The 24,599-nt window shown below is 42.1% G+C and overlaps 1 protein-coding gene across 5 annotated transcripts in view; it reads left to right on the top strand.

The window, feature by feature from the left end:
* The window catches only part of UNC13B (unc-13 homolog B), a 191,792-nt gene that overhangs the window by 136,985 nt on the left and 30,208 nt on the right, over nt 1–24,599 (top strand). For 3 of the 5 annotated variants that reach the window (XM_086770217.1, XM_086770214.1, XM_086770215.1), the window contains 9 exons: nt 414–503; nt 1,888–2,022; nt 2,842–2,975; nt 3,936–4,021; nt 11,469–11,595; nt 17,232–17,328; nt 18,144–18,287; nt 18,426–18,503; nt 19,546–19,623. In XM_086770217.1, the coding sequence (XP_086626343.1) occupies nt 414–503; nt 1,888–2,022; nt 2,842–2,975; nt 3,936–4,021; nt 11,469–11,595; nt 17,232–17,328; nt 18,144–18,287; nt 18,426–18,503; nt 19,546–19,623 (969 nt within the window). Of the gene's footprint in view, nt 1–413; nt 504–1,887; nt 2,023–2,841; nt 2,976–3,935; nt 4,022–11,468; nt 11,596–17,231; nt 17,329–18,143; nt 18,288–18,425; nt 18,504–19,545; nt 19,624–20,178; nt 20,215–24,599 lie in introns of all 5 variants that reach the window. The other 2 variants (XM_086770213.1, XM_086770216.1) reach the window with 2 other exon arrangements.

A 24,599-nucleotide genomic window follows, 5' to 3' on the forward strand; every position in this document is an offset into this window, starting at 1 on the left:
TTGCTAATATACTACACCTCTCGGTGTCTCAGAAGAGAAGCCAAAAACCAAGCAATGAGTGCAGAAAGGAAAGGGCATGCACAAGCAACCTCAAGCAAGAGGACAGGGTTGCCGGTGGTGAGGCTGTTGCTCCCTGCCTGCTCCTTCTACAGCCAAAGAAAAATCTCCTGCTGCCAAGGGTTGTCAGTCTGCTGGCATCCACAAACTTTACATTCATATGAGAAGCTATTTAATTAAGCAAACAGATAAGCTCCTGCAGCAAAAAGGCCTTATTTATTGAGCATTGTTTTGACTGGTACAAGCTTCCCGAGCAGGAAATGTTTCCAAGACACTTTCCTCATTTAGCACATGCTTGAAGCCTTGCATGGATCTGGCTGTGCTTTCCAACAGGATTTCCCTTTTTTTGTCGACAGAATAACTTCCCAGCCAGCAGCCGCGAACGGCTGCAGGACCTGAAGTCTACAGTGGATTTGCTGACCAGCATCACTTTTTTCAGGATGAAGGTAGTGTTATGGGTGGGGATGGGAATGGGGTCTCTGCAGTTTTTGCCACAGGAGTTAGTTTCCCATTTTCAAACCATTATTTAATATCATTGTGGTTTAGACAGTTAAGGAAAATGGAGATCATCTGCTGAGCACGTAATAAGCATCCAGCTGAAAGTTATTTTTTCCTTGCGGTTTTTCAATCATAAATGTGGCACAAAATAATATTAAAAAAAAAAAAGAGAAAAAAGGAAAATTGGCTGGTTTTAGGAAGATAATTTACTTTTCTTAACAGCATTAGGAAGCTTTTCCTATAAGACTGTCTGCAACATTTATCAGTCACAACCATCTCTTCACCATCTTTTACCTAGCAAATATTTTAAAATTTATTTCTTGGATGGTAAGATACTGAAATGAGATTGTATCTTTCAGTAGAAATCCAAGAGAGTTGTTACGAATGCTAATGTGCTGGTTCTGTAGTTAAGTTTATTGTTCTAGCAATGTCTAACAAGGTTATTTTTAATTCCTGATTTTTCTTTCTAAACTTTTTAAAAGAATTTTGCTTTAGGTTAGCACATGCCACTTAGTAATTTTTATCTTATCAAAAACAAAGCTAGTCTTTAAGCTATTTCAGGAAGTGCTTAAAATTTTACTCTTAAGCTCTAGGTTAAGTGATGTTTTAGAACTTTATTTTGAAAGTGTTAATTCGAATAATATGTCTCTATTGAAAGTTTCCTTTATAAAAATATTCAAAAAAGTTTGGAGGTAGTGACAATATCAAAATTTTCTCAGGTTATAGTTTTATTTGCAGGGTTATGTCTGCATATCTGTTTAGTTTGAAATAACCATGCAGTGTTTTTTCTAAAGCAATGAAACAATGAAATAATGAAAACAGCTGTTGTTGCAAGAGGAGAATGCGTATTGGTTGGCACATCCCTAAGGATTTTGGTGTGCTTTAAAATTCTGTAAAGCTTGTGAAGAATGATGTCCTTAAAGAAAGTTATTGTATTTAAAGGCATGTGAGTGTTTGGTCTTCAGCAAGACTTTGCAGATCAGATGTAACGTGCTCCGCTGGTCTCTTGCATGTTCTTCCAATGTTTGAAAAGATTGCTCGCTGGCTTCATAGCAAAATCCTATAAATTTAGGATTTATAAATTCTGAAGAATCTTTCTTGGCACTTCAGAATCTCTTACACTCCAAATGATCCTGTGGGGACATAAATGTTGTCACTGCTGTTTTATGCCTGGGTAGAGCGACCTGTTCATGGTTTCAGGTCACTGATAGCACAAGTTGCTGAAAGCGTATCCACCAAGTCCTGGGTAGTTCCCAGATTGGTAACTTGTTCTTTCCCTATTTGATTGACGAGCAGTGCTTTGTTTGACTCTTTTTGTTGTCTCCTTGCCAGGTCCAAGAGCTGCAGAGTCCACCCCGAGCCAGCCAGGTAGTGAAGGACTGTGTAAAAGCTTGCCTCAACTCCACCTATGAGTACATTTTCAACAACTGTCATGAGCTGTACAGTCGCGAGTACCAGACAGATCCTGTGAGTAGCTGATAAGCAGGCAGAAATCCAAGTTTCTGATTTTCTTAAGATAATAACGAGAATACTAATTGAAGTGAAAAGCCACACAAACAAAATTATGTGACTTGTTATCTTCTGGATGCATAAAACTTGTAATCAATTAATAAGCACTAATTAGTAAGTGGAGGAGGAAAATTGTTTTACACTAACTGATTACAATTTGTTTTGCCAGCCTCAGCTATTTTGTTTCATGACCAGTTATTTGTGAAGAGGTTTGATGCAGCTTTGAGTGAGCAAAAGCCAATTACAGCAAATGTAGACTGATCAAGAAAACTGTCTTTAGCACAGATAAACCTCAAGCAGTGAAATTTTATCTTGTTTTCTAGCACCTGGTGTCCTGCTCTGGGTTTAGGAGGTACCTCTAAAGGCAAACTTTTCAAATCCATGAGAGCTCTATTAGCTGCTCTGCAGTAATGCACACAGAATGTGTCAACATGAATATAGTTACCAATCCAAGTGCCTAAAAAGCAAGTATTTGAAATAAGCTTAGAGCAAATGATGTCTCAGCAGGTCTCCTGGAGCCTGACCTGCTCTTGGCATGTTAAATGACAAAACAAGGGTTATTAGGGTTTAAGACCACCAGTAAGCAACATGGTTTGGCATGTTACTGTGTTTGCATTAGATCATGCAAGTTGCCAGCAGACATTAATAATTGTAAGCTCTTCAAAAGAAAGGATCCACAGGTAATTTTATGTTTGGAGTTTGTGTGGTGATCTAGATTTGTCAGCTTTTTCTCTCCTCTTCAAATTTACACTGATTTTCCAATGGCTTCCTTCACAGAACAAGAATCAGGACCTTCCTCCTGAGGAACAGGGCCCCAGCATCAGGAACCTGGATTTCTGGCCTAAGCTGATCACTTTGATAGTTTCCATCATAGAAGAGGACAAGAATTCTTACACCCCAGTCCTGAACCAGTAAGAATCTTCCATGACCTGTGTGGCTAAAGCTAGTCTCTGTGTGCTCTGCTTTATTTGTTAAACTGCTTTCTATCTCTTCTGTCATGTCTGTATTTATAGTATAAAGTACTTATCTTGTCTGTCTGTCTTTCTGTCTTATCTGTCTCTGTCTATATAAATAACTCTTTTTGATTGGGATGGAAGAGTTTCAAAAGGTTCAGTTACGATGGCGTTCAAGCACAAACACCCTGATTATTACAATCCTGAACTCAGGGAGGCACCTGAAAATGGGGTGAGAGTTCTTTTGGTTTTTTCTGATGTTGAGCAGTTCTGGGATGCACTTTAATGCACACACAGTGGTACCGTGGTGACAACACCTTACACTGTGATTTAGGAACGTAGTGTTCAGTGCAGCACTGGGAGATTGCATTGGGTGGGATTGGCACAACATTAGAAAGGAACCTGAAACCGATCTGTTTAACCAGTGAATACTCCTCCAACCGTCCCACAGAGCAAGAGAGAGGGAGATATCTGACAAGGTGTTATACACAAAGAGCTGGATTATGCCCTAGTGATCACTGATTTAACATGGCAGAGACATTTCATTAGTGTTCACCTGTCTGCCTAGTAACCCTGGGGAAAAAGGAAAAAAAAAAAAGAAGTATCAGCAAGAAAAGGGAAAAAGATGCAAGGGCATTGAGATAATATTCCCAGAATTATTATTTACATCTCTTCTAGGAGAGACATCCAGGGCCTGGCTTTTTGAATTAAAACCAATCTCAACAGCGGTGGTGTTTTCAGTTTAATCTATGCCACAGAGTCCAGTCCATGATCTCCAGTTTCCACCTCATCATTTATCTGGCATGAAGGAAGCATCTGCAATGTTGAGCTTTTCAGCTTGTAGTTTAGCTCAGAGCTGAATGAAGAAGAGCTCTTTGTTCTGTGACATGCCAAAGCTTTTCCCAAATGTCGCCCCAGGTTTCCTCAGGAGCTTGCTGTTGGGAAGATCAGCGCAGAGGTGATGTGGAGTCTTTTTGCTCAGGATATGAAATATGCCATGGAAGGTAAGAGAATCATAGAATTCCTTGCTGCTGCCAGCTGACTTGTTGCTGATCTATTGTTCTCCATCCATTTGGTGTATATGAGGCTTAAGCGCATTATAGAATTGGTCGTGGTAGGACAAACGCCTGCTGTTTGGAGCAGGGATTTTTTTAGTGGTTTGTTTGTGGACAGCTGCTTTATGGGTGAGAATGGAGGCTGAGATCTGCATGAGCTCTAGACTTGTGTGTCAGGCTGTGTTGCAACCTGTTTATTGTAATTCCAGCTGATCTGAAAACAGAAGTTCACTTTGACCTGAGGATACAATTGCTTAGATCAGCTTCTTTCTGCAATGTACAGTGGCAGAAAGGACTGGAGAAGCAGGTGGATTCTGGGTTGTGCCATGGCTGTAGTTCCCTGGATGATTCAGTGTAGACAGTCTAAACTGTTGGCAGAAACATGCTGTTACACCAAATCCTGCTGCAGACATCTTCATTTTGAATTGACCTTTGCAAAATTCTACCAGACTCCTAGTTAATGAGAAATTTTACTGTTTCTGAAAACGAGTTAGGCAGCAAAGCCCAGCAAACTCCCAGACAGGAATTCTGCTACTTGCAGTGCTCTTCTGATGGTCGATTACAGTTTCTGAACTTGGTTTTAGTTCTTTAAATTCATTTGCACAATGTAATCGGCTTCTTACAAGGTTCAGAGAGCATCCAGCTCCCACCAGCTCTGCAGCTGTGGTAGCAGTTCTTTTCCCAGTATTTTGCAGTGTTAAGCTTTATGATCTTCTGTAAGGTGATATCATGATAAAACAGAAGTGCCAGTGCTGCCTGTGGCATGCTGGCTGTATTCATAATCCAAAAGTAAATCAAGTTACTGCTTTTGGTCACTCACAAAATTATGCATGATGCATTTGCCCTGAGTTTGATCTAAGCTCACTTACAGGAATGACAACCTATTAGGCTCTTCCTTCAGACTGCTAGAAAAAAGGACTGCTGCCAGCTAAGATAGTTTCCTGTGTTTTGTTCTTCAGGAACAGTTTGTGGGGTTGCTCTGTAAGTGAAAAAGATTGACTTGATCTATTTCTTAATCTCTGTTAACACAGTAGAGGTAGAGGTTGTGCTGTGTGGGGACACCCTTTGCTAGCTCCAGGTTTGAATTCAGCAGGCTGCAGGTCTGAATAAGTGTTCTCACTTCTGTGTTATGAACTTGTTATATATGCTTGTACCCCACAGTACCTTTGTCTTGTGAGGTCATGTTGATGTAAGAACAGACACTGGGAAGAAGACTAAGACCTACTAACTGTGTTGAAGAGTCTTTTTGATAGTGACTGCCACTACTTACTCATGCGTTAGAGATAAGGCAACTGTGATAAATTCATGCTGACTTTCCCGGGAAACTGTTTGCTCCTGCAACCATTTTGGCTCTCCTTTCCATTTTGTCCTTACTTACCCCTGTGTGTTCACTCTCAGGAATTTCTAATGCAGTTTGCCCTTCTATGTGTTGGAAGTGCTGTATCTTCCTCCTTTCCCAGCAGCCATGAGGATTGGATCTCTCTAGGCCTAGTTGCTGACTTTCCTAAGATTCCCTTTCCCTGTTGCATCGAAAATGCAGCTCCAAAAATGTTACTGATTGTGTGTGTGAATTTGACTGTCAAAGGAGACATGACTTTTATTATTTTATTTTGGTTTGGTTTCCTCTTTTGCATGGCTCTATTTTATTGCCAGTGCCCAAGTTAACTTTGCCTCCCAAGTTTCCTCTGTTTCCATCTCATATCATGTCCCCTTTGATTCTGTCCTCCGTGGAGAATCTGGGCTTATTTTAGCTTTTTCTGACATCCCTCTGGTCACTTGTGAGCTTCTTAAGACAAGGATTGGCATAATGTTTCCATCTATGAGTTCGTCAATGCATAGCAAATACTTGCTGAAAGAACATCCCTCTTCAAAGTATTTCTTGGTGAGAAGAGTTGACACAAAGGCAGCTGATGGACCAGTAAGGGTTTGCATTTTGAATGAAAGCTGAAAAACTGCATGATACATGTATTGATACTCTAGCTGTGCAAGTACTGCAGAAGAATTGAATGATCATACAGTCTGTTTTGTTGTGTTTCTCTTCCAAATATGTATTCAAGAAATCCTCAGGGTGCAAAATTCTATTTGAGGCAAGTGTGATTCCTCACTGCTTTGCTCTCCAGAAACTTATGAAGATAGCCTTTGTAATAAGCTCTACAATAATAGAATTACAGACCTTACTACATGTATTTTAAATACAGGTGATTGGATTAGCTCACTGCATTTTTTTTTTTTTTTAATGAGAGGAGAAAAGGCATAAAAGGAAACAGATTAGGTGATGTAAAGGACAATGATTAGATTTGCTGTCCTCAACTCTTGGCTCTGTCATTTCTCAGTTTGAGTTGCTCTTCCAGTTTAACTACACCAGGAATTTCATATTCCCTTCTCTGCCAGTTTGTGGAGTAAACCCTGGGTACATTTCAAGTGTGCTCCAAGATCTGTATCCATCAGGAGCTTTCTACAACAAAAGCTAATCTGTTTTGTGGAGATAAACATGCATGTGAACCCAGAGTATAATACTTGGTCCTAACTTTCTTAATGATGTTTTCCCTTATGTTGTGTTCCCAAGTTCTGGATAACATGAGCTCATTCACCTCACCAAGTGGTAAGTTCATGCTCCTTAGCAGAGTTTATATTGTGAGTAGGCAAAGACTTTCATCTACTACCTGTAGTTTTAGCACTTTGCATGTAGTTGCTAATATTAGCTTTAGTGTCCTGTAGTTTTATGCCAGTGATACGCAGGTCTGCAAAGAAGATGTGGAAGACCATACTGCTACTGCAGAAATGGATCGTGTGCGCTGCCTAGGAGACTCTGGTTCTGAGCAGTCACTCTCGTGGTTTTTTGATGGTACGCGATACACCAATCAGTTCTGGGTGAGAGCCCCTTTGCTATGTCCCAGACATTAAGCTGTAGATAACATCTGATGGAGTATAACTGGTGAGGTCAGAGCTGTGGTTCTTGTGTAGCTCTATTCATTCCCTCCTTACTGGGGTGACAGTTGAGGGTCTCTGGCCCTTTTACTCTGCAGTGGGAGTAAATTTTTTTCTAGCTTGGCTGTGTGAAACTGCCCCCTCCCTCCTTCCAGCCTGGTGCTTTCACATTGCTCTCCAGTATGCAGTGTGGAAAAGAGCTGGGAGGCTCAGATGGGAGATGGCTCCTCAGGGCTGGAAAGCAGTGTCTGGCTGCATGAGTTGTTTCCATTTTTCCCTATGGGTGGCAGCTAACTGTTCCTGTCCCAGCTGAAGCTTACCCCCATGTGCACTCTGTAGCCTGTGCAGGGTAATATATAAATACTAATTTATACCTAGAATACAGTGTTTCGGGGCTTCAGAAACAGAGGTCTTGCTGGCCTGTGGTTGCTACAGCATGTCCGTTGGACACATTCTGAAGAGTTAGATTGCTAATGTATAAAGTAGTCAAGTCATAAAAATGAAACACTTATTTTCTGTTTAAAATACAATCACTAACTGGTAGCAGTAGTCACAGCAGCAGTGTGTTTGACTACTGGAAAGGCTGGTGGAAAGCAAGTGCAATGCAGACCTGTCATCTCCCCTAAGGAGACTCAGCTGCTGAGACACAGCAGAAGCTCCAGGATCTACTCCACTTGTTTTGTTTTCCAAGCATTTTTCCAAGTCATACAGTTACCTCCACCTCTGGGATGCTGATGAGTGCTCAGCACCTGGATAACATCCTTGTGATCCCACTGGTAACTCAAGTTACTAGTTTTCTTGCTGTCCTCTGTGAAACCTCTGTGACTCAGAAAGCACAAACCCTCTGAGTAAAGAGGGCTTCTGTTAGGAAGACATTAAAAGACAGTAATAGAAAATCAATGTCATCCTTGACAGCAATGGTTTATCTTATTTTGGACAGCATTAGGAGAGTTGTAAATCGAAAGCATCTTTAATAGGATGAGTAGGCTTGGCAGGCGGGAGTGAAATAAATGATTCTGCCACATCCTCACTTCTAATAAGGGGAGGGGGATCAGCTGCACACACAGATGCCAGCTGTCTAAAGTGTTAATGTTTGAACAGTCTCAGTACCCTATTGGAGTTTCTTTGCAGAAGTTTAGCATTATTTGCTGGAAATTAACCCATGGAAAATAAGTTGATGATAAAGAAAAAAATCCATGGATTAAGGATGTGGTGGAAGTCCTGTACTCTACCTGAAAAACAAAACTGAACATGACACTAGAAACTGTTCCCTATTAATGCCTTAATAATATGGCCTTGGTGACCTTAAAAGCTCTTCTCCGGAGGAGACTGTTTGCAGATGAAATCTGCTGAGGAAATGTAGGAGACCTACAGAACTCTGTGGTCTTATCAGGATAAAACACAGCAGTTGCTGCAGAATATCTGTGCACTTTTCCACTGTTGCTGCCGCTAAGCTCTTTAAAAGCCAGCAGGTTATAAAGCAGAACAGAAATGTGCTAAGGCTGATGGCTCACATGCTCTTCACTTTACTTTTTCTAAAACAGGTTTTCAAAGTATACCTCTGGCCGATGCGTTTCCATCTCACCTTCAGGTGCTCTTAAACATTTCCCTTTACAAAGAAGGCAGCTGATCAAAACCATATGGGGTCCATTGAAGGGGGGATGAGTGGGCTTTGGGGCTTTGTTGGCTTTCTCTGTCCTCTGGCATATTTGAGCTATTATAATTCACTTTTGTCTTTTCTCTGTCACAAGCCCCACCTTTTTTTCGCATACGTAAAGTTCTCTTTTATGGTGGTAAGACCTCTCCTTCTTTCTTTTACTTTCCAGTAGTTTTATCCCCTTGGTGTCAAGCCTCTCCTTTACTACTTAGATGGCTAGATAGTCCTAGTAGCAGTCCTTGGGCTTATGCTTCTGTGGCTGCTTTGCATCTTCCACTTCTGCAACTTAGTAGTGTTTTAAATGTCGTTAAAAAACTAGGAAAAGACTTGAAGTACTTCACTTTTAGTGCACTGCTTAATTTTGAGGAAATAAATCTGATTTTAGTCCTTTTTACCTCTGAGTTAGACCTTCTCTCTGCAGGAACCAAGCTTTTGCCATGCGGGAACAGCACTGGGGTGGCAGCACATATCAAAGTTAATGAAGTTGTAATTGTCTGTTGATTTCCTCATTCTCATAGGGAGCTAAGTGAGCACGGTTGTTGCTGTGTTTGTTTGCAGTTTTAGATGTGCAGAGAAAGATTTGCATTGTCTTCTGCAGTTGTTCTTGAGGGAGTTCAGCGGTTTAGACACTGAATGTACTTGTACTTCCTTAGCACTCAAGAAAAATACTAGATTTATTAATGTAAAACATGCATAGACTTTCCTTGGCTCCAATACAAGCAAATTCATTGTGGAGAGCAGTGGATCATAGTACATGTGAAATAGTAGCGCATATAAAGTAATTTGTCCATCTCACCATCATCACCCCTGGGAGATAGCAAACATTTTAATTTCTTTATTAGGAAAGGTTAGGTTTGGGTTTGGTTGTTTTTTTTTTTTTGTTTTTTTGGTTTTTTTTGAGATTATATCTATGTGGATCTGCTACATATGAATTAGAAAGAAATCTGTATTACACTGTTACAGAGGTTTGCAGACAACTCACTGGAGTGTTCCACTGCTTGGGAGTTAGCAAGGCTGATGGAATAATTATGCATTAAAAGTTCTTTGGTTTTTGTGTTTTCACTTGGATAATTCATAATTTATTTGGCCTTTCTTCTTGTGCATGTCGTTGAAGCTTCAAGAGAGATATGAAAGTTTCTTAATGTCTTGAAACAGTGACAAGAATTCACTTTTACCTGAAAATAGATGATGATATTGTAAGTTAAGCTTATCTGTCTGGTTAGAAAGCTGGGATCATTTTACATCATTAAGACACAACTTCTGCTGATGAGTATCTGTAAGACATTGCATATATGCTCACATGTGCATATATCTACTTAGTTACTGGGTACTTATACCAAAGTCCTAGATTAAAGCTATTTAAAATTAAGAGGAAAGACTTCTAGTTTTTAACATAGTTGAATCCTGTCTGTATGTCAGCAGTGATGCCCTTGGAAAGCTACATCAATAATGACGTAATCACATAAAAGGTAGGAAGATGGGTTTGAAGTCAAATTTTGGAAAAAAAACCCTGAGTCTAAGCCAAAACCATGTTTTAGTCTCCTATCTCTCACTGTAGTCGTGGACTAGCAGCTTGCTGTGGTGCTAGAGTGAACAAAGAAGCCTGGCACAAAGTGTATTCATACTGTTGAAGCTTAGTAGAAGAAAGGGATGGATATGGATAGGCGGCACTAGGGAGCGGCGATGCAGAATTTGTCAGCTGGTAGTTCAGGATTGCAGCGCAGGCAAAAGCTGGCTACTGAGTCCTCTTAGCATCATAAAAATTTTTCAAGGAGATTTTGAAGAAAAGCTGTGCAGTAGAACGAGCTGCCTGTTTAAGCACATGAGGGGTGGCTTGGGAGAAAGTGTTGAGATGCTTTTGCAAGAACTTAGCAAGTAGTTTAAAACCAGGGATGGTGGGCTGATCAGAGGTGGGAGTCAATTGCTGAAAGATGGTAGTGTGGATGTAGGCTGTGAAGGGCCTTGAGAGCGAAGATATGCAGCATACATTTATCATGAGAAAGGGGAGTGGTGGTCTAGGGAGATGATCCTTCAGAAACATAGGTCTGAGTATGGCAAGTGCCTTAGCAGCCTAGGTGTGTAGGAAGGGTCATGTTGTGAAAGTATGTGTATTATACAGGGAGAAACTGCATTGTCCCGGCATAACCTGGCTACAAAAACATAACGAAACCTGGGAGGAGGAAGAGGCTTAGCAGCAGGTAGATATCCATGGGTCCCTTCAGTGGACTGTGCTCAGGAAAGCAATACAAATAAGAAAACAGTTGCCTTCTGAAAAGGGAGTGTCATGAATTTATCCAAACAGGGGATCAGGGAATGCTCCAGCTCCTGTGTAGCTCATTTGAACTTGCTTGTGACAGATACTGTCAAACTCTAAAGAACTTGCTTCTTTCTACTCTTGTCTCTTAGGTGATGTAGCTTAACATGTTCGTGTTATCTTTGTTTATATCCAAGAATGAACAGATTTCGCTCTCCTTGATTTGTTTTCTGCAAAGATGAAATCTGAACTGTAATATGTTAAATGGAAAGGCCATAAGAGATTGCTCTATTTTTATTTCTTTGACAACTAAAAAGTCTTTAACAAAGGAAGTATTAATTGGAGCTACAGAAATAAGCTGCAGAGCCCCAACAGTCAACCACCAAGAACCCTTGCCTGCTGCCGAAATCCTGTGTTGTGAAGATTTTGTAGCTCTTTAGGTGCTTCATGCTCAAAACCATTGCATAATCTGGACATGCTTTATAAGACCGTCCTGTGCCTGATGCAGTGATAGTGTTAAATTCAGACCTAACTGCTTTTTTTTGCCTTCCTTACAGAGCATGAAAAACACAGACTGTGTAAAAGTGCAGACTATATGAATTTACACTTCAAAGTGAAGTGGCTGTACAACGAATATGTTCGTGATCTGCCTGCCTTCAAGGGAAAAGTGCCTGAATATCCCGCGTGAGTGTGTTACGTCTCCTGTAGTAAATCCCCACCATGTATCTCCTTGTGTCACCTTGAGAGTAGTCATTTGGTTCTCCTGTGGCTGCCTTCATTTCTTTACTCTTGATTTTCTGTGTTTATGTGCATGTTTGTCCCCTCTGTACTGTGCCACTGTCCCTGACACAATGCCGTCCTTTATTGTACTGTATCTCCCAAGATGTCAAAAGCTTTAGCAATGGCATGGACAGTCTTTAAGCCACTTTCTGCCTGCAGTGTGGGTTTTTTTTGTGAAAAAGCAGTCTCTGGTTATATGCTTGCATTCTTGTGTTAATAGATACAGCTTTATCTGTGTGTTCTGTATGTTTATCTGTATGTGTGTGTATGAGTGCTGTATTTATATACACACAATAAGATTTTTAAGTAAAGATAATGTTTTCTTTTTTTAAGACCAAGTGATTTAGTTGGAAACATCGGATAAGTGGTCACTCTTGTGCTCTAAGCGATTGTTCTCAGCTTCTACTTAACTTTAACAGAGCAGCAGTAGATTTCAGACCTGAAGAGAGTCTATGAGCTCAAAAAGTTATCTGAGCAACCTGGAGGGAATACTTTAGCTATAGTCCCACACTTGGCCTAAGACAAGAACAGGTGTGTTGTTTCTGACCACTGTTTATTTGGTTTCCAGAGGCTTTCAGTGATGGTTTCTCCACATCTCTTTCAAGCAGCTTCCCTGTACTTCACTGTTACCCCTCCACTGGGTTTTGGAGGTTTAGCACACTCCCCTTCCCCCACCTCCAAATCTTTCTCGCTTCAATTTGAGCTTGTTACAGCCTATCCTATCAGCCTGGGAATGGAGAACAAATTGTTCCTGTTTTACAAGAATACAATGGTTTTCTCATGTCCCTTCCTAGTCTTCTGCTGGTTCCCGTTTGTTCCCAGCTTTCCGTGTAAGTGAGGTTTACTCATCTCTCTCCAGATTGTCTGTGTCTGGACATATAACACCCAGACTTAAATACTGATGTTTCATCTAGATCTTGCCTTGCATTGCCTTGCAGGCACTGCTGCTGCTCTCACACGCTGGGATGATAGCAGCCTTTCTTCCTTTTTTCTTCAATGGTATCATTGACTAGTGATGCTTCCAGTGGGCCACAAGCCAGCCCCCAGGTACCCTTAACAGAGTGTCCTACCTAGCTGTTCTTCCCATCTTGTATATGCCTGTTCACTGCTGTCTAAATGCAGCACTTTGCACTTGCCCCTCTTGAAATACACACGTTGCTTGGACTGTGTTTCCAGTTTGGAATTTTGAATTCTCCTCCTATCCGGTCATGCATGCAGTCCCTCAAGCCTGGTGCTAGCTGCATACTCATAAGACTTGAGGCAGTTGGCGTAATTGCTCAGCCTGGGCTCTGGGCCTTGCTTAACAAATCAGGTCAGCAAGAGGCATTAACTCAGTGAATAGGGTGCTGGAGCGACAGTCTCAAAAGCCTTGTTCTTTTCACTGTGCCTCTGAGTCAGTGCAATTTCAGGCAAACCATCAGATATTCTTAATCTCTCTTTTTGTCCTGTGTAATCAGGATAATGATGCTCAGTTTCATTCTGCAGTCGTTTGCAGGCTGTTCTGCTCTGCTGGCCTTTGTGGTAGAGCTTCAGTGATCATGTACGTTTGCAGCCGCTGGCTTTGTTACTTTGCTTTTGCATTTTAGTACAATAGCCACATTGTCAGACACAGGTGATGTTTATTTCAACCATAACCTTCACCTGTCACGAAATATCCCCTTGGTATCAATTACAGCAATGTGCTCTTGTCCTTTGATTTGCTTCATCACAAGTATTTTTAGTCTTGAATCTTCCTTAAACAGAGGGGTCCACGTGTCAGGTTTGCACATCAGTAAACTCTGTAGGTGAAACTAAATTGCTACTGTCCAGAGAACAGCTGGTCTACTCAACAGATGAGACTGTCCACAAACTCGCTGTTTGTTTTGACAAAACACGTTTCTGATAGCCTTGAGATATGACTGAATAAAGTGAATGCTCCAAAGTATTGAAGCTGAAGTTTTTATGCTCCCCTTATTTTCTGAAATTCAGCACCAGTTTCTGAAACTGACGTAACAGCATAATTAGGAGTGGATCTTCAAAACTTCCTCTCTTCACTTTTTAGCTGCCAGCTAAAATCTGTGAAGTGTGAGTTTCCAAAAAAATTCCAGCATTTTAGATATGTAAAGAAGTGTTCTGTGTTTTGTTTTAATACTGATGTTAGTGTGCAGCTGGTATTGTAGCTGTACTGGAGACTACCTCCTCTCTGGTGGGGGAAGGTATTCCTTCCTTTGAAGTCCTGTCTTATTCTTCTGGCTCACTTCATCATAGTCTTTGAAACCCTGCCTGCCTCCTTGTCTCTGCGCTTGCCAAGGCTCACAGGATGTTAGCTGGGTACCCACATGCATCAACACAGCAAGTGAAGAAGATTAATTCACCTGTAAAGTTGAGACCACAGGAGCCAGGCTCTTGGCCAAGCTGGAATTGCATTCTTTTGTGTTATGCTACTGTTGTGCAATCAACAGAAGTGAACCTTCATTCAATTACAAAGCGTTACTCCCTTTCCTGGCAGACAGGAATGAGGCGTATTCTGTGCAAACCTCATTTGGAGAGGTTGGCTGTGCCATCTTGAGTCGGGCTGTGCTGACCCCTGCAAGCACAGAATGTCTCTGAAGCAGCACCCTGAGCCTCTGCCTTGTGTGCTGGTGTGTGAGTCATTTCAGCATTTGGTAACAGATCAATAACTGAAGCAGATGAGGAAGAGGATATTTGCCGTATAATAACAGTTTGAAGCTATTTCTGCATGAAATCAGATTATTTGTATTAGTTTCTGTGCTAGATAATTCTGAATATCATTTTGCCTTCATAGTCCTCAGAGTCTCCCCTCACTTGCTCAACAGGCAAGACCTGATACTAAAAGCACTGTAAGGGGTATTTGGGCTAAGATAACTCTAAGTTTGTCTTAACAACTCAAAACACATTTTCGTCCTCAATGTGCCTAGGGACTGGAAGTATTTATAGATGATTTATATCTCTTGGGTTTTCCTGCCAGCCAATAGAGGACAAAGTCGAGCCTGGCTTTACAAATGTAGTTACAGAATTTCCTTACCTGACCTAAGTGATTCACTTTGCTCTTAAAGATTTATATTAAACCTATTTCTGGAGGTAATGTTTTTTTTTTTTAATGGGATGGGGAACAAACACACCAGCACCACCACCAGTACCTTTTTCCTTGCCACCTTTGTTTAGACAGTTTGGTAAGGCAATAAAATACCTACACGCTTGATTTTGTGTATCAGCATATGGTAGCCATAAAAATGAACAATGACTGTTCTCAACAGTGATTGTCCCTTTCTTGTAAATGTTGTGCAATAACTAAGGATGAATGATAGTCAGGAAGTTGCTCTACTTCTCAGAGTGAAAATTATGGCTTCCAGTGTGTTGTAGTTCAGGAAGAGGGAGGGGTGGGGGGAGGTTATCTTGTTCGAGGCCCACACCTCTCCCTCTGTGCCTCTGCCCCCGCTCAGCTTCTTCACATCTTCTCTTCTCTCCTTTTCCTTTCTGTTTTCCCCTTCTTGAAAATCTTATTGCAGAGGCGTTATCACGGAACATTCTGCTACCAATTGGCTCGGCCTTGGCCAGCAGCGGGTTCGCCCTAGATCCGGCCGAGTCCGCTGAACAAAGGGGAGCGACTTCTAGCAGTTTCCTACAGAAGCTGCCACCTTAGGCCCCCCGTCACTAAACAAAACCACAACACAATGCAAACAAGTAATCCTCCCTGCACGTGGACCTATGACATGTGAAGCAGTCAGCAGCTTGCAGCCTGGGCACTGTGAAACAGGTGGAAGATGTGTAGTTCCTTCTTTGTAAACTGCCTGAGTTCTTTTCTAAGGATTGAGCTGTCACTTTAAAATACGCTACTGTAGTTTTAAACAAGATGTTGAAAGCTTGAGAAACTTGCAGCAGACTACAAAATATGCTGACTTTTAGGAGCCTGAAGGGCCATTCAAAAGGAATTTTTCCAGAATACAGGAAGGCCATATGTCTGTGACAATGTTCCACTGTTACTGTCTGTACTAAATAGGACTGCGTAGACAGGTTGCTGTTGGCGTTTAACACTGTGTCAGTTACAATTTCCAATATTAGCATTGATGTGCTTTATGTTTCTAAGTGCTGAGAGTATTTAAGGCTATCTAGTATGCTCTGTCTGTGAATTTGCTCTTGATCTCCCTTTCATGTCTGGCACATGCTTTCATGTTCTTTGCAAACCTAGACCATAATTAGCACAATCTCTATGAACACAGCTGCCTGTTTAGAGGAGGCTACACTCTGTGAAGCTCATATAATAATCTTTTGCATGGACTAAAATCGCACATGGGCACTTTTTCCCTTTATTTGTGAATGCTGTTTAGTAATATTTGAAATTAAGATTTGCTTTAGCTGCAGCATGTTGGCACTGGCACACAACTATGTCTAGATAGACATTTAAATAAAGCTGTAAGTGCTATATTGTTGCTTAAACACAGACACCTCCCTCCGCTTTGTATTATGTGGATGTGTCCCAGAGAGCAGAGAACAGAGGGATGGCCAGCTCTAAGGTCCCATCACTGAAGCTGCTTCTCACTTTCCCTGTTTGGCCAAGGTGGGGTTGTGTAGAAGCCTTTTGTTCAGTGCAGGTGATAGGTCCAGACACCACCTCGTGTAAGACAACCCCTGAGATACAGCAGTGGCTGTTTCAGCAGCTTCTTGGATTCTGCTCTGCTGCTTAGCTTATCCTCCGAAGTGAGGAGAAGGAATAGAGACAAAGTTTGCTATCCTGCTTCTAGGACCATGCTCCAAGAACTTAACAGGAACTAGATTTGTGCTTCTCTAAAAGAAAACAATGAAGAGCTGCTTACAGAGCTGGCCAGCTTCCTGCAAGCTCTAGCAGATGTGCTGTGCTATCACCGGAAGTTAATCTGACTCAGACATCTTCACAGTGAGATCACCAGCCTGTAGAAATGGGAGAGCATTCTAGAGAAGACTTGGGGAAAAAGGAAAGCGGGATTAAAGTGGAGAAAACTTCTAGCCTTGATTCTCTCTCCTGGGATTCCAGAAATATGTCTGTATCTGCAGATAAAGTGGATGAAGGGCTCTGGAAAGCTGGTGCTTCTTTTCCTCCCTTTATACTCATTTGCAGCTCTCACATGAAAGATGGTACATCCAAACAAGCAGCAGGACAGTGCTGTCTCTCTTGGCATGTGGAGATAGTGGGTTTGGAGGTCTCCCTTGTCCTGTCTGGCACATGAGTGAAAGGGGAAGAAAAGATAAAGTGCTCTGAGATGATGCAAGGTGGTGCTCAAGGGGGGAAGGTACCAAGGAAGAGGAAAGACGGGGAGAAGGACAAAATCAGCTCAGGACCAACAGTCTGCAGAGGCTGGTCCAGCCTAAGTGATGATACAGGCCCTGCTCACCCATAGCTTGTGTACAGGTAGGAGTATTTCAGAAAACTTTGGCTGCACACACAGATAACAGTATTCAGATATCTAGCAGTGGCAAAGTTTGCTGGAACAGCAGCACTGTCTGAGTCTGGCTGGGGTGCTCTGTTTCTTGCTGTAATTTGCTCTTTCCTGTCCCTCCTGCAGGTGGTTTGAGCAGTTTGTGATGCAGTGGCTGGATGAAAATGAAGATGTTTCCTTAGAATTCCTGCATGGTGCTTTGGAGAGAGATAAAAAAGATGGGGTATGTAGGTCACTCTGAGTGAAGAACAACTTGGTGCTGCTTCCTTCAGTGTCCAGAACCAAAGAACAACACTAAATTCAGCTGTGATACAAATGGAGGTTGCAGTCCTTTTTGCTTGCTAAACAACTGTGAAACTAGTTCATTTTAGGACTTTTTTTTTCTACAGGTAACAGAGACCTATTTAACAACAAGGTGCATATCATTCATTTATGTCTGTTCTGTTCTGCTGCTGTCAATCTGTCAGCCAGTGGCTTGGTGCTCTCTCATCTCTCTCTGTTTGTGAGAGGTGATTGAAATATAAGGCACTTTGCATGTTGTTAGTCATGCAGTGAGAATGTGACCTTAATGCACTGACAGAATAATCTTATTCTTAATTTGCTGAGTATTCCCAATGGAGAGCAAAAGCCTTCCCATTTGTTCAGTGACTATTGGCACTGTAGTCTGTGATGCTAATGTAAGCATTCTCTTTAGTATCTGAATTTTAAGAAAATCTAAAAAAACCCTCTTCACTCTCTCCTTCTTTCCTCACTAACTGACAGGCAAGCCATGCATTTCATTAAGGGTCTCAGCATCATGCTACATTTCCTTGGTGCCTGTCATGTCACAGCTGGTGAAGGGCAGTGAACTTATAACACAACAGAATTGGCTATTTACTTCCTTTGGGCCTTTTGGAGAGCTTTTGACTAATTCTGAGGAAGACATAGGTTTTGATAAAGTTGTCCTACCTCCACTATGGCAGATGATGGAGACACCCATGAAGTGGTTGTATTTCAGGTCTTTCCATTTGAAAATGACTCTTTGTACTTCTGTTTTAGTTCCAGCAAACATCCGAGCATGCTCTCTTCTCTTGCTCAGTGGTGGATGTCTTCACTCAGCTGAATCAGAGCTTTGAGATCATTAAGAAACTGGAGTGCCCGGACCCTGTCATTGTTGCTCATTATAACAGGAGGTTTGCTAAGGTAATACCCTCAACATCCAGCTCTTTATCTTTCTTTAGTGGGATGCAACACAGTATTATGGTTTTTTAAGTTTTATTTCCTGGATTTCTCCTGCAGTGATAGAGGACGTGTAACAGTGCTCCCATTTTGTCTTCACAGACTATTGGGAAAGTGCTGATGCAGTATGCTGACATCCTTTCCAAGAGCTTTCAGTCCTACTGTTCCAAGGAGAAGCTGGTGAGTCATGCTGAGCTTCTCTTCTACCTTGAGGAGTCACGCATTTGTCCTGATGAAACCAAGTTTCTCACGTTGCACCCGACCGTGTTGATGATGCAAATATTTTCAGTGTTGTTTTTATCATAATTCATATGCTTTTGCAGATTGAATTCTGGCTTGGCCATAAAATAAAACTAGGTCCTGAAGATGATCTGCAGGGCTTGGAGGCTGTCAGGTCCGCTTAAAATTAACTTTTGCTCTGCCTTTCTCAATTGTGTGTCACAGGGGTGATTTAAAAAAAAAAAAAAAGAGGAAAAAAAAGAAAAAAAAAAGAAAAAAGAGAAAAAAAAAGAAAAAAGAGCACAGATTGTTCTGTAGATCTGGTACTTAGCAGCACTCTTGATTTACTGTTGTCTGCAACTAGTTATCTTGCTATTTAATCCTGAATTCAGTAAAATTCATTGTATTGAATAAAACAAGGCCTTACATTTTCAAACCCTGGGTCTGTCCCATGCTGGTTTCCTATCTCTCACACCTGTACTAGGGATGCAGAAGGAAGAGTCTATTGCTCAGGCTGCCCTTGAGTGTTTCTCTCAGGCTTGGCCTGGCAGGACCCAGATGTGCCTCTGAGTGCAGATGTGACTGGTAGTTCCCCTTCTGATCTGGGGTGTACACCATTCACAATAACACATTGCAGCATTAAGAGGCTGAAGGTGACACAGTGTGGACTCTTGCAGGGCATGGCAGGAGCTGCAGAGAATGGGCCTTGTCCTGGCACTGATTTTTTGACAGTTTGTTCTCTGTTCATCATAAAGCTTAGGAGGAAAATACAACAGCAGAGATCTGATCTGGGGTTTCTGGAACTGGCCATCCCATTTCAAGCTGGAGATAAAATGACTTGTCTTTTTTATGTTTGAGTGCTGAAATCTGTGTGTGCCCTACCTCCTATTTGACTCTCAGATCTGGTGGTACCTGGGGAAGGGTGTTGAGGCACAGACTGTACCAGTGGTGAACATGTGTTGGTACCCTCAGCAGTAACAGGCACCTGCTTTTGTCCCTTCAGCCCTGCATCCTGATGAATAACATCCAACAACTGAGGGTGCAGCTAGAGAAGATGTTTGAAGCCATGGGTGGTAAAGAGGTAAGAGCACTAAGAGACTGCGTATTACTCATTCCTACTGCACTGTTACTAAATTATTTGCATCATACTGGTTCTTGAAGACTACAGGCCTAAGGAGAGCCCCATGACACCTGGCACTATAAGTGAGAGGAGGCAGTCATACCTGAAGACTTTGCAACTAAATTTGCCATAAGATGCAGGAAGGAATGTTTGGAAGCACAGAATAGCAGGGAGCGGGAAATAAAAGGTTACGTAGTGTGCTCACGTGGGCTAGATGTGGGCATGGCTGGTGGTTTCACAACTCGGAAGACAGATAGATCTGAGAACAGTTGGCTATCAAATCATTTTATGTGGCATATAAATGTGGGATGGTAACTTTGGCACTAAATGTCCAGTATGCAGACATGCAAATAAGAGTTCTGTACTCAGGCTTTGTTGGATACTCAGATGTGTCTGTCTGTTCTGAGATGGCCATTTTAACAGAAATAAGGTTTTTCTCCCCCAGATCACTGTTTCTGTTCTGATATAATCCATGTATCTTTTTTTTTTTTCTCTTCCTTTTCATTGCTTTTCAAGATTCGGGAAGATGAAGAAAAGACTGGTGATGCTGATGTTAGGAAAAAATTATTTTCAAAGCCTAAGTGCATTTTCTTTGGTTGTGTTGTGGTAGAGCCTGTGCTATGACCTGTATGCCAAGAGGAAAGTCAGCTTTGCTGATGGACAGCTCAGTTTTTGCCTGAATTGCTGTTTAAAATCTTTCTTGTGCTCAGTGGCAGAACTCTATGAAGTGGCAAAAATCTCAACAAATAGATTTACCCATGAGACAAGGGCTGTCTTTCACATGTGATCTCAACAATCTTAATTTCTGAGCCCTACATCAAGAACTAACATTATATGCTCCCAGCTGTAATAGGAGTGGTAGCTAAATGCTCATTTTTCAGGAAAAAAAAAAACTTATGGTGAAATATTTATGAAGTGGTTTATAAAGTTTTGATCCATGTACACTTAATTTCCCTTAAGGAATCAGTTTGCTACTATTTTCCATAGTGGTGGCCGTTAAGTAGGTTTCCCCTGTATTTAAAATTGAAGCTATCACCTGATACTGTGTTAAACAAGGGGAGAAAAAGTAGTATTTCTAAGGCTGTTGGCTGCTTTTCCTACCCAAGACCTCTTCTCTACATTCTGCCTTTTAAAACCTTCCTCAGGAAGTGTAGGTAAGGTAGAACATAGGTCATGAATCCACTATTTCCCCTGTACTGTGGAGTCAAAAAGGGAAAAAAAAGGAAGAGAAACCCAGACTGCAAGCAATAAAGCACACGGGAAGAAATGTGGCAAACATGCTAGGAAGCTGATTTTTGGAAGTTATTTTTTTCCATTTCTTTTCAAATGCTGCTTATCCACTTTATTAGGCTGCTGCTGAGCACCAGAAATAAATTGTGTTGTGTTAGGTGTCTGCATTATTTGCTATCCCCAGGGGTTTCCCTCTTGGTGGCTGTATAGTACTTTGCTTCTTGACTTGAAACCTGCCAGGTTCTCTGTTTTGCTAGAGAAAACAAGGTCTTGTCCTAGTTTAAGTAGTCTTTTCACTGATGCAGATTGAACTTGACTGGTGAGTAACTACTGTTGAAACAACAGCTTTGAAAATAGAACATGCAGACAAACATGCTGCTGGATATGCATCTATGGGTTTTATCCTCTCCTTCAAGAAGGGCAGTTCTTACTTTCTGTGACAGATTTGGTATATATTCATCTATACGTCACACAGTAGATTGCCCAAATGTAAACATTATCTCGACTGCTTTTCCCAGAAAGGAACTGCTTCCATGGGAGAATAAGAAAGTAGCATAGTGGTATGTCCTGGTCGTCTTGAACTGTTCACCTTCTGGTGTTCCCAAAGGTAGTGTTGAGAATGTCATAGCAAATATTTTGTTGTTCCTGTAACACGTATGTTAGATGTACCATGTGTGAAGCTAGAACTTGGGGATTTTCAGTTACTATGTGCTTGTGGCTTCCTTTGCTTCTGATTCAAAGATCCATCTCCATCTGTAGCACTGCACAACTCTAGAAAGCTTTGAAATACTGCTGCTACCTAGTGCTCTTTGACAGTGGGTTCAAAACACTGATACATTCAGCGCTCCAGGTTCCTTACTCTTGAATCCTGTAGAAAAGTGGGGAGATGGATGAAAGTTCAGTGCAGGTCCCTGAAGGGAGTTTGGATCTGTTGAGCTCCCTGCTTCACAGTCACCTCTGCAAAGGGGAGCTCCCAGGTGCTAGGGGAGGAAGACAGAGTGAAAATCAGCAACTTCAAGCTGGAGCTGGATGAACTCTGTAACTTGCGTAAAGCTAAAATAGGATAGCACGGCAAAATTCTCTGTCTGCTGATATGTCACATCAGACCTGATGATTTCACAGGTTCTCTGGCTTTAAGATACGAATTGATTAACATCTTCAGCCTTCTAGAAGGCAAGAGCTATGTTTCTTCAGCTACAGAGGAGCCTTTCAGTTCTGGTTTCTTGTGCTTCACCAATGTGTGTAGAAACCAAAGAAGAACTAATTTGGAACTTTGGAAACCTTGGAAGCTCATCACAGTACATTCTTAGACTTACGGGTTCCATTTCATCCATGAGAGAAGCAGAAGATGAACCTAAATTGAACTTCATGGCACTATGCTGTAAATGCCACCAGGCAGATTAGCAGAGAACTTGAGGTTCCAGCCCTGGATGTGCTTGGATGAGACTTTGAGACCCAAATTCTCTGAAACTCTGATTGTCCCAAATCTTTGCAGGAAACTAACAGGGTCCGGCTGTCCTCCCTGAAGTGTAAATACAGAGTTACCTCTTCCTTTTTTGTATGCACCTCAGTTTTCTGTGTCACATATTTAATCTCAAACGCAGAACTGTGGCCATGCCAGCCACTGTTTCCACTGGAACTGAAGCATTTACTCAGAGATCAGAAGCCACTGGTGGGTGCTGTCCTGTGTTTTGCACAGAGAACTTTTCATTAGCTTTCTTCCTCTGAATCATCTCCAATACACCCACAGAATGGTGATCATAAGCCTGCTGAGCTCCAGCTTCCGATAGAAATGATCTGGACGTGATGTATGGCAGTGACCCAACTGCCTAATACTGCTTTCTGCTTTACTCTACTAGCCAGGGCTATCACGCAGTCCAAGAAGCATTTCCTGTTATCAGTGATAGCTGATATGCTTGGAATTCATTGGCTGAGCAGCAGCAGCAAAACATACGCCGTTTCGTTTGGGCGCTGTTATCAGTGCTTCACCGTATTGGCAAAGAACAGTTTGCAGTTAAACATGTGACAGGGACTCTGTCACTGGTGTGTAGTTTATATATGTGAAACAGCAGTGCACACCTATCAGCACCTTCCTAATGGACTTAAATCACACTTAGGTAATTCCTGGAAATTTGCTTTCAAGCCAAAGCATGACAATGCCTAAGCATTAATGATCAGTAATGTATTATGTGGACTTCTCCTTCCATAGCAGCAGTTGCTCAAAAGACAACAGCCTTTCTAGGATGACAGAGGACTTGGTGGATACTGAATGCTTGCCAGGGCTTTGCTTCCTGAGGGTAAGGCTGGGCAGCTCTAAGTTAAATTTGAGCAGCTGTTTTGCCAGTTGCACCAAGGGAGCTTTGAGCTGATGTTCTGGAGGAGAGTGAATTCTTTGCCGCAGATAATGGAGCTCATCCTCTTGGCAAAGCGTTGCTCCAGCTGTCCCTTCTTGCAGTACAGGGCTGGCAATCAGCCTTTCTTCTGCTCCCAAGACTACAGTTTGTAGTCAAGAAATACAATAGCAATGAGAAGGTTAGAGGTATTTGGTGAGCCCTCCATGTCACCTCACAGTAAAACAAGGCATTAATTGCATGATTCATGAACCAGGGCAATAAGTTGTTGATCCTGACCTCAAACATTCTCTAGGCCTGTAACACATGCATCTGGATAGCTTATCAAGAAGTAGAAGTAAATCATAGAATCATAGAATGGTTAGGGTTGGAAGGGACCTTCAAAGGTCATCTAGTCCAGCCCCCCTGCAAGGAGCAGGGACGTGCTCAACTAGATCAGGTTGCTCAGAGCCTCATCCAGCCTGGCCTTGAACATTTCCAGGGATGGGGCATCCACCACCTCTCTGGGAAACCTGTTCCAGTGTTCTACCAACCTCACTGTAAAAAAAATTTTCCTAATATCTAATCTAAATCTACCCCCCTCTATTTTGAAACCATTACCCCTTATCCTGTCACAACAGGCCCTACTGAACAGCCTCTCCCCATCTTTCCTGTAGGCCCCCTTGAGGTATTGGAAGGCCGCTATAAGGTCTCCCCAGAGCCTTCTCTTCCCCAGGCTGAACAGCCCCAACTCTCTCAGCCTGTCCTTATAGGAAAGGTGCTCCAGCCCTCTTATCATCTTCGTGGCCCTCCTCTGGACCCTCTCCAACAGGTCCATGTCCTTCTTATGTTGGGGGCTCCAGAGCTGGACGCAGTACTGCAGGTGGGGTCTCACCAGGGCAGAGTAGAGGGGGAGAATCACCTCCCTCGACCTGCTGGCCACGCTCCTCTTGATGCAGCCCAGGATGTGGTTGGCCTTCTGGGTCGGTCGCAAGGGCGCATTGTCGGCTCATGTTGAGCTTCTCATCCACCAGCACTCCCAAGTCCTTCTCCTCAGGGCTGGTCTCAATCCATTCTCTGCCCAGCCTGTATTTATGCCTGGGATTGCCGCAACCCATGCGTAGGATCTTGCACTTGACCTGGTTGAACTTCATGAGTTTGTGGCAAATTCTTCTGGCTTTTTTTTTTTTTTTTTTTTTCCAACTGGAAAAGCAGTTACTTCAAATGGTTTGATGAATCATGAACTGGTCCTGCCTCAAATCTAGCAGAAATGGTCAAAATCAGAGGACTGTTCAGTGGCATTAATTGCAGGTAGCAAACCAGTCAGCTTGTGACTCACTGCACCTTTACACAGTAAGAGAAAGGAAGGATTAATGT

Source organism: Chlamydotis macqueenii, chromosome Z (genome assembly GCF_036417535.1).
Source record: "Chlamydotis macqueenii isolate bChlMac1 chromosome Z, bChlMac1.mat, whole genome shotgun sequence".
Classification (NCBI taxonomy): domain Eukaryota; kingdom Metazoa; phylum Chordata; class Aves; order Otidiformes; family Otididae; genus Chlamydotis; species Chlamydotis macqueenii.